Source organism: Morone saxatilis, unplaced genomic scaffold (genome assembly GCF_004916995.1).
Source record: "Morone saxatilis isolate NCDOM2014 unplaced genomic scaffold, NCSU_SB_2.0 Contig17, whole genome shotgun sequence".
Lineage (NCBI taxonomy): Eukaryota > Metazoa > Chordata > Actinopteri > Moronidae > Morone > Morone saxatilis.
Window position 1 is genome coordinate 17,904,131 of NW_023339729.1, and position 9,120 is coordinate 17,913,250.

At 38.5% G+C, this 9,120-nt stretch overlaps 1 protein-coding gene across 1 annotated transcript; it reads right to left on the reverse strand.

Moving 5' to 3' along the window:
- Nucleotides 1-1,208: 1,208 nt before the first annotated feature.
- Nucleotides 1,209-2,929, reverse strand: helt (helt bHLH transcription factor). The gene is made up of 4 exons (XM_035659908.1): nucleotides 2,903-2,929; nucleotides 2,206-2,310; nucleotides 1,959-2,055; nucleotides 1,209-1,684 (listed from the first exon to the last, which is right to left on the reverse strand). Exons 1-4 carry the CDS (start codon nucleotides 2,927-2,929, stop codon nucleotides 1,209-1,211), a joined length of 705 nt encoding a protein of 234 aa, XP_035515801.1.
- Nucleotides 2,930-9,120: the final 6,191 nt, after the last annotated feature.

Below are 9,120 nucleotides of genomic sequence, written 5' to 3' on the forward strand. Positions count from 1 at the left end.
GAAGCAGTTTAATGCATGTATTGAGACTCTGTGCTTTACATATAGCAGACACAAGCTTGGCAAAAACAATTCTCTTTTGATCAGAGTAATTCCTTATTCTGTGGGAGGAAAAAAGCCCTTTCTATCAGTGACTATTCCCAATATGGCTTTCCTTTAGAAAGTGAGAGGAAAGTTTAAAAGGCTTAGGAGCCCACAGATCTCACAGACTTAATGTAATGCTGCTAGATTTGATGTTTGAATGAAGAAACAACAAAGTTTGCCTGCAAATAAGCACCAGCTTTTACTTCTCTGTCTGTCTTTTCTGCATAACACCCGTCTTTCCTCCTGATGAATAGTACTCATTTCCCCAAACATATGGTAATAGTAACGCTAAATTTCAGAAGCAACACAACTTTTATCTTGATTTCACACTCTCTGCTGTAGAAATTCATTTTTATACCGAACACATCACTATTAGTTGTGTTAATTTCATTATATTATAATGTCATAAAATCTGTATCGACTTATTTTCCCTTATTGGGTCCAAAAACAGTTTTGTATTCAGTGACAGATTTGAATTTTAAGGATGGGGGAGTGTTGGGTGAATCAATGGTTTTGTTAACTGCAGGTTTGTTTAAGTCAGGAGGCCCAGTGGGAATCAGGCTCATGTCTGCCCCCTGGAACCCACTGTGACACCAAGTAAACCCACAGATCAGCTCACAATCAAGTCTGTGGACAAGCTGAAGAAATGTATGAAATAATTTGCTTTTTGTTTGTTCAGATGATTCACTTTACTAAGAAAAAAATACTCCAGTACAGCACAATTTACCACTCTTGTTTCATTTTATATCATAAAAAGATAAGCTCTTGTATAGCTGCTGGTTTTCTGTAGATTTCTACTCAGCAATAATGTGTAGGGCAGAAATCACTAATAATTTGCTTTATATTTACATTTTTAACACCTTTTCACAAAGTTGCACATGGAGATGTTTTTTATCCCTTCTAATCTTTGTTGTTGCTTTTCCAAGCACTGTATTCTCACCGGAAGGTTAAAGGATAATTGCTCATGGTGATATTTGGATTTAGACTGCACCTAAACCTGAGCGTAAAGGATGTCAGAACAAGCGTTTTAGTCAGAAATATTTATTCACATCATGTACAGGATCTATTCCATCATTCACATTCACATTCATATAAATAAAAACGACAACAAAACATAGCAAAACTATTTACATAGCGTGTTGCGCACTGTGCAAACTGAATGTGTTTGCGTGTGTGTGACCGATGAAGTTGAAATAGTGGTGATCGAGTCCCTGCACCGGTGACAAGTATCCACCGTGCTGCTGTGGGTGTGCAGAGAGAGGCACTGTTGGGTACGAGATGCCCGGGCTGCGCGCCGAGCTGTGCCAGGAGAAGTGTCCCGGTGGACTCTGCTGGTACACGGAGTCAGAGGGACTGTGGCTTTGGTGCTCCGGTGAGGAGTGCAACTGGCTGAGGTAGTCAGACGGTTCTGGCATTGAGCCGACGGAGCCGAACACAGGCTCGGTGACCACACGGGACTTGGACTGTAAGAAGGCGAGGATCCGTGCGTACTTGATGTCTTTGGTTTCAGCCCTGTCCTCTGTCGTCAGGTAGTGCACCAGGTTCTTCATACACTCGTGGTATCCGTAGTGGAAGTAGTTCGCAAACTCAGCCAGCAGTTCACCTGGAATGAATCAAAGTCAGCAGCAATTACAACCGGGCCGAGATGAAACGATGAACAAGCCTGACGCAGCGCGTTTGTGGTCTGATTCCGGTGCGTGAAGCTGGATTTGCTACAAAATTCTTTAATAGTATTGAGGTTAAGCTAAAAATGACATATATACACATATAACTCATATGTATACTTCATCCGCATTGTAGAAACTTTCACATAATTCATTAACAGAAATGTGGACTCGGGATGCGTAAAGAGTCAGAACTCTGAAAGGTTTACTCACCCTTTTCTCTCCCACGAGGGAAATCCGCGGAGTGGAGCGCGCGCAGGTACTGAACTGTCATTTCCAAGATTTCAGCTTTCTCCAGTTTTCCAGAGTTCTACCGAAAAATAAATAAAAAATCTAACATTATAAAATGTTGACTTCATATATTACAGGACCAGATTATTTGATACAAATTAAATTACCAATATTGTATAAAACATGAGATATCTATAACACAAAATATACATTACAACTTTTACTGTACCTGTTTTGCCAGTGCCATTGGTACTGTTTTTCCTAATTCGTTAAGGCAGCGATTAATGCGGTCCCGTCTTCGTTTCTCAATGACTTTGTGAGAGATGGGAGTTCTCTGTAAAAAACACGGAGAGCGAACATGAGCACACCAACATAATATTTTACACCTCATTCACAGCTATTTATCAGAAATACTCAAATAAAACTGCTAGTAAGGTTTGAATAAAAAAAATTGTATGCAGCGACTAAATATTTTGGAAATTTGAGGATAAGATATATAACTACAGAGTTTGGCGCGCCGCGCGCCAAGCTGCTCCGGAGCGCGCGGTGGACATCTGCGCTCCGGGCAGTTTCTACAACTCTGAAGCCTTTTTGGAAATTGTTGAAATCTCTTTCAGTAAATGTAGCATCCTATAAGCGTGTGTAACCAAACTGATTACAATATAATTGCCAAATATTCCGTAAGTGTCAGACAGGCTATTTTACATCAGTAGCGCGCGGTAATTATCCTGTAACGCGTGCCACATAGTGGCTGGACAATAGATTCCCCCTCCACCGGCATGGAAATTACTCCAAGTTGTAGTTAAACAATATTTGATGTAAATACTGAAACACAAGCTTCCATAAAGTAACTCAAAAGTGTCAAAAGTGCTGCGTTGCCAAAATAGTTCAGTCCTCATGTTGCAGAGCGCACAAGGAGCGCGTACCTTTCTGTCTTTCATTTTAGATGCCATCGACAAATTTCTGTCAAACGTCTTGAAATCTCAGTTCAGCTGGAAGTTGGAGAGATGTGTTGCTCTGACAGGAGATGAAGCAGACTGAGATTTGAGGGGAAAGCTGGTCCTTATAAAGGGATCCTCCAAGGGACTCTGGCATTCATGGTGTAAATTATTCCATGGGATTAGAGCCATGCATTGGGTAAATGTGTGCATTTAGGATCAGTTAAAGAAATAGTAAAAATCTAAAGCCATGGGCTAGCAGGGGGGCAAACCTGCTTTGTTAATCCACGTGGCTGTTCAAAAGACACGTGATTACTTTTGGAATATTATTTGCATAGTAACAACCCAGGCGGGAAATAAGAAGTGAGCGTTGGGATCGCCTGATCCTGCGGGGCGCACTGTGCGCACTGAAAACAAAGCCGGCGAAAAAAGAAACCCTCTTTCTTCCAACTCGCGTTTCTCACACGATCGCCTGTTTACAAATCCCAGCAAGCGATCTTAACTCTCATCCAAGCCCGGTCCGAGTTTTAAGGCCTGTCCAGTGTCATTAGAGTAATTAAGTAAGCCTTTAATAGGCTGTTCCGCCAAGTTCAGGGGAGATCTTTTGGAGACCGAGTCCCCCCGTTTGTTCTCGGCGTTTCTCACACGACTTGGTGACACGTCCATCTTTTATGAGAGATGGCAAGCTTTTTGTTTACATTCTTTATTTTGTTGGACTCCTCGGCAGGTGTGTGATTAGCCCTGGCACACGAGCGTCGTCTGCGTCAAGGCCAGCGTCTCCAGCAGCCTCTGGCACACGAGGGTTACCCACCACTGGAGACTCTTTGGAGAGGCTCAATTTGTATCCTATTATCCTATAAGAAAATGTCTATTCAGTCGAATGAATAGTTTCATTGGCCTAAATTTTAATAATGCTGTGAAAGAAAGGGAGAAATAAAGAAGAATGCAGCTGGTGTGAACGCGCATTATTCCCCGTCACCTGCAAGATGGGTAGCCTGGAGACCCCTATTCATTTGCCTAATTTCGGTCAACTTAACAAACTTTGGGAGAAATTATACTGCCATTGTTATGAAGGGTGAAGCTTTCTGATCGAATTAACAGCATGTTTTGATCCGGTAAATGTCATTAGAAAGAAAGAAACAATCGCGTTTAAAGGGGCCTGGGTAATGCGCCAAGTGGAGACGCCAAAGCGCAAACTGCACAAAGGCTGCTAGTAAATGCCACAGGGGACTTTTGTACCCTCACATTGCTCAAGTTTTTCCCCCCAAACAAAGGGCATTATTTTATACTTGAATACATTTCATACAACAATTGGCTGTTTTCTTCAAACATATTTTCACAGCAAGGTTAACAACAGGTTTATTGTGTGCGCTCCTCACAGACTCAAACTGCTCTCATGCGCCAAAACAGTTTGTCCCGATTCTTTTTTTTCCACTGAGAACGTTTTAATCTCGAAACTTTCACCGTGCTTGGATATATTTGATCCTGTGAGCGATGTCGAAGAATAAAAAGCAGCGGAGATCGAGAAAGAAAGGCTCACAAGACATCTGAAGCGTTTGGAGAGTTTTTAGAGCACCATGGAGAGAAAAGCGCGAGCGAGCGGGACGGGGGCATAAAATCCAATTACTTCACTGTGCAGTTTTAACACTTTTTATGTGTTTGTCCTTTGAAATATGCAGGGACTTGTGTGCTGTTGCTTTTTTAAAACTGAATGAAATACTGGATGTTTTTGCTGACCGACTTTGTAACGCCAAGTGTTGCGTCAGTAGAGGCCAAATGATGCGTCAGGATTTGTTGATTTGTGCTACTGTGATGTGAAAATTGTATTTCCGTGTTAAAATATTTAGTTTAATGGTCTGACAACTATCTGATTTTATAAATAAATGTGTGATATATTTATATTCATCGGCTCCTCTGAACAAAATATGTGTCAAGCCTCAACATATCTACATTTTCACATTATATGTTTATACATATTTGTAAGCAGCCACAATATGAAATGCCATTATTGGTGTAATTTAAAACTGCTTGTTGTTTAGAGTAGTTGTTTTATGAGCAATATTAACATATATACATATAAAATATATTAGATTAGTGCTAGAATTTGACAGATGTATTCAGAAAGGCTGTAATCTTTGCGCACGTGTGGGACAAATTAGTATTCACATTCTTCATCGATTTTTAATGTTTGTGTTGATTGCATTGATCTAATTGGCGCTTATATGCACTAATCTGCACTATAGTACAGTAGAATATTTCTATAATGAGTCGCTGCTGTACACACAACCTGATAACAAATGGAGCACTACAATAATTTATAGGTGATTATATACAGAAATCACAGTATAACCACAAAAAAATCATTTTAGTAACAATATGATGCAACAGGATATATAACTATACTGGTATAAGACCATATTAACTGTTATAGATCTGCTGTCAAGAGCCCCTAAAACCGGGATATTTATATATTTTGTTATTTCTGACGCACTATTATGTCTCTCTGCTACTAGACTGATCCCTATATCAGTGCGGGATGTCAGTTAGGTATTTAGTTTAAGGAAAATATCTTATGTAAACCAAAACACGGCAGCCAGTTTAATGGATCAATGTTTAATTATTTTCTATGCAGCACCGAGCAAGACATATATTAAAAATATTCGTATCCGTTTGAAGCACAATTTGAAATCAAAATAATAGCACAACTTGTGTCAGCATTGAGTTTTGCATCAACATGAAACAACTATTGTTATACACATCAGACCACTAGATTGTCCTCAATTGTGTGATATTTCACTGATGTTTACGGTTCTAATAGGACGTACTGTAATCCATAACTATTATTAGAATAAATGAACGCACATGTTTATAATGCTACTGTTTACTATTGTAGCCAAATCCTGCTGTGTTGGTTTAATAACTTTTGATTCTGCATTAAACAAACAAATACAAGTTATTGGTAATTGTCTGTTGCAACAACAATACCTAAAGACGAATTTCTCTAGTATATGACTATGGACTAATTGGTGTAAATGTGTGTTTCTTTCATGGGTTTATTTTTAATCTCCGGCGGTATGACTAACGTCTGTACACCGGTCCAATACAGGAAAACACAAACACGCCTCCAGCCAAGCCTAATTTGTGACAGCAGCTCAGTGTTTTTAACAGCAGCAGCCTCTGTGTGTTGTCAGGCGCTGCGCTCTGACCCGTGGTGACCTCTGAGGGTCCCGGACACAATCCTTTGGCTTGGTGCGCCACCCTCAGCCTGAACTGCAGCAGTTCACACGGTCCCCATTGAGCCCGTGGAACTGATCTAAGCTGAGTTCAGACAACATGGTTCAGCAGCTACAGGCCCCCTTTGAAAAACAAATACAGCAGCAATAGATGCTTAAGTTTTATTCATTAAAGCTCATAAACATTGTAGTAAGTAGAAGTAAAAGTATGCAACCTTCTTACGAAATCTAAAGTATCAGGCAATTACAGAATCATAGTGATTGTCCAGAGGATAAAACTATTAGAAACCTCTATAAGCTTCTTAGATACTTACAGGAATATCACAGGGATTTTGTATCTTGAGAGATAAAAAAAAGAACAATAAAACTTTGTGTTACCCAGCGACTGGAATAAGGATTTAAGACACCAAAATATATTTTAAAACTCACTATTTAATTAGTGGCTCTTGATAAACTCATGTGTAGTGTATGTACAATATTTCAAATTGTCTGGAAGGATTTAAATTCTGTAAAAAGGGCATATAACTAAATGCCAGACCTATGAATCTCTAATATCTATTTTTAGAAGTGCAAAACTGCTCCCTCCGGTGGTACACTTTGGAAACTTCAGTGGCCTGTCTAAAACTATAAACTATTAATGTCACAGAAATATTTATGCAGATATTAGAGCATGAATCGAAAGTGACAGACAACCAAAAGCATCTCTTACCAGAGAAAATCAAGGCAATAAAGTCTTATTATAGATAAATCATAGACACCAGAAACCCATAACTGAGAATCAGTTTTGTAATACTGTAAATATACCATCATTAATTAAATAGATAAAATACTAATGTCATGTTTTGTGGACTACCATCACTGACACACATTTTAGGAAATCTTTTGAAAATATTAATAAAAGATTATCTTATCTTGGTCTAAATCCAGAAAAGACTTCAGCTGATGTAGGTGTACTGACAGATGCTGTGTGAAGTTTTACAGCTAAACTGCCTGCTTAGGTTTTATCTATCAAACAGAACTTCCTCAGTAGTGGTTGGTGATGCTTCCTCTTGGTTTGTTTTTTATTTATCTAGATAAGTCAATTACAAATCATTTCTAATTCACAACACAGATACAACTCTGTCTGCAATATATGACAGAGATAAAACAGCACAATATATACCGTATGTACACAACAGAGATCTAAGTAATGTGTTCCAGAGAGGCAAATTCAAAAGCAGGTGCAGTGATCATGAGTTAGTAAAGGAGGGTAACGAAATGAAGGTTAGTCACTAACTGAAATGAATGACAGTCGGAGGAGGTACGGACTTTAGGAGTGTCCACAGTAATGTATTTGCTAGAACTTAAACTGCTGTTACTGTTGCAGATATTGAGTAATGAGCGGAAGTTTTGGAGGGGTTTTGCCAATGGCAGAAGGGATTTTCAGTGGCCTCTCTCACCTGTTGTGTTCCCCAAGGCTCCATTCTTGGCCCTCTTATTTTTCTGTGTATACATACTGCCACTGGGACATACTGTATCATACATAAACAAAAAAGTTTAAAGTTATTATTATTATATTATGTTGTCTGTCAGAAATAAATGTCCCAAAACTTTCTCCAGCTAATGAAAACAAATCAGAAACAATTATTATTTCTCCTCCAGAGTACTTTAAAAAGTGCTTTATAAACTAGGTTTATAGTGACTTTAGATTTGTGATTTTCCCTGACAATGAAAAAATCTAACAGAATGAGTGTTTCTGGCACTTTACTTTCAAGATGCATTAAGAAAAGTACAGTCTGACCGTCAACATCAACCCTCAAGCGCTAGTACAAAAAAAACTTTATTTTGACAACTTTAATATGTTGGTCTCACAATAAAATTGTACTTTATAATGGAAAAATAAAGGAAATTAAATATGTTTAATGTTCAGTGCTGCAAGATCAGATTCCTTTCTTAAGTAAAAGTAGCAACACTAAGACTAGCACTAAATACTGTTAGGAAATATTTTGGGAAATTAAAAAAGCCCACTCCATGCTGCCAGGAATAAAATTCTAATGGAAAATATTTATTTTGTTGTCTTGAAAAATAGTCAAATTCAAGAGTAACGTTATAACATTCTGTAGTCTAAATACTGTAATATCCACCATGTGTACATTTTTGTAAGGGTTGTTCAATCTTGAAAAAAAGCATCATATTTTATTTACTGATCATTTTGTATGTATATATTTTGGTAGGCATATACTGTTCTCTGTTCTCCACTACATTACTTAGGGTATCATAAAATTGGACGTAAGTACAGCCCTTGAGTAAATGCACCTTGTTACTTTCTATCACTGAATGTGTAAAGTAACATTCCGTTTGTCTTCCTCTACTGCTCTACAGCTATGCTTCCCAACCTTAAAGGACCCCTTTTCTATCATTTAGTAAACTGACATCCACTGACTAAGTGGCATATTTTGTGGATATCTCATATTCAAAACTACACAATGAACCCAAATAGTGAACTCAGTAACTGCAAGAAGTTTTCATAAAACGAGTGATTTGGATGTATTTTGAGCATATTATTTCCTGTTTAGGAAACGTTATTCATTTATCTGTCTGTATATATTTTTAACAGTCATACATACTCACTAGGCTTCTTTTTTTGTAACAAATTCAATGTAATGTTTTCATGTCTCCCAAGCTTGGCCATCGTATTAGACAATTTACTTTACAGTAGTGAACCAAATGCAGAGATACAGGCCAAATGTGTATATTTTGCTAGCACGCCTTAAAATAAAGAAGGCCTCGCAATCCCTCATGAAGCTTTGGCAACCCCTAATGGGGGTCCCGACCCCAACGTTGGGAACCACTGCTCTACAGGATGGCTGCTTGTTACTTTTAACCAGCACACAGAGCTATAATACACACATCGTATGTGAGATACAGTGCCTTGCGAAAGTATTCGGCCCCCTTGAACTTTTCAACCTTTTGACACATTTCAGGCTTCAAACA

Bases quoted from the DNA above. Each gene is read 5' to 3' on its own strand.
- helt (XM_035659908.1), bottom strand. From the start codon at position 2,929: ATGGCATCTAAAATGAAAGACAGAAAG. The intron at 2,311-2,902 runs GTACGCGCTCCT...TGTTTTTTACAG, and splicing joins CTAAAATGAAAGACAGAAAG to AGAACTCCCATCTCTCACAA. The intron at 2,056-2,205 runs GTACAGTAAAAG...ATTTTTCGGTAG, and splicing joins CAATGGCACTGGCAAAACAG to AACTCTGGAAAACTGGAGAA.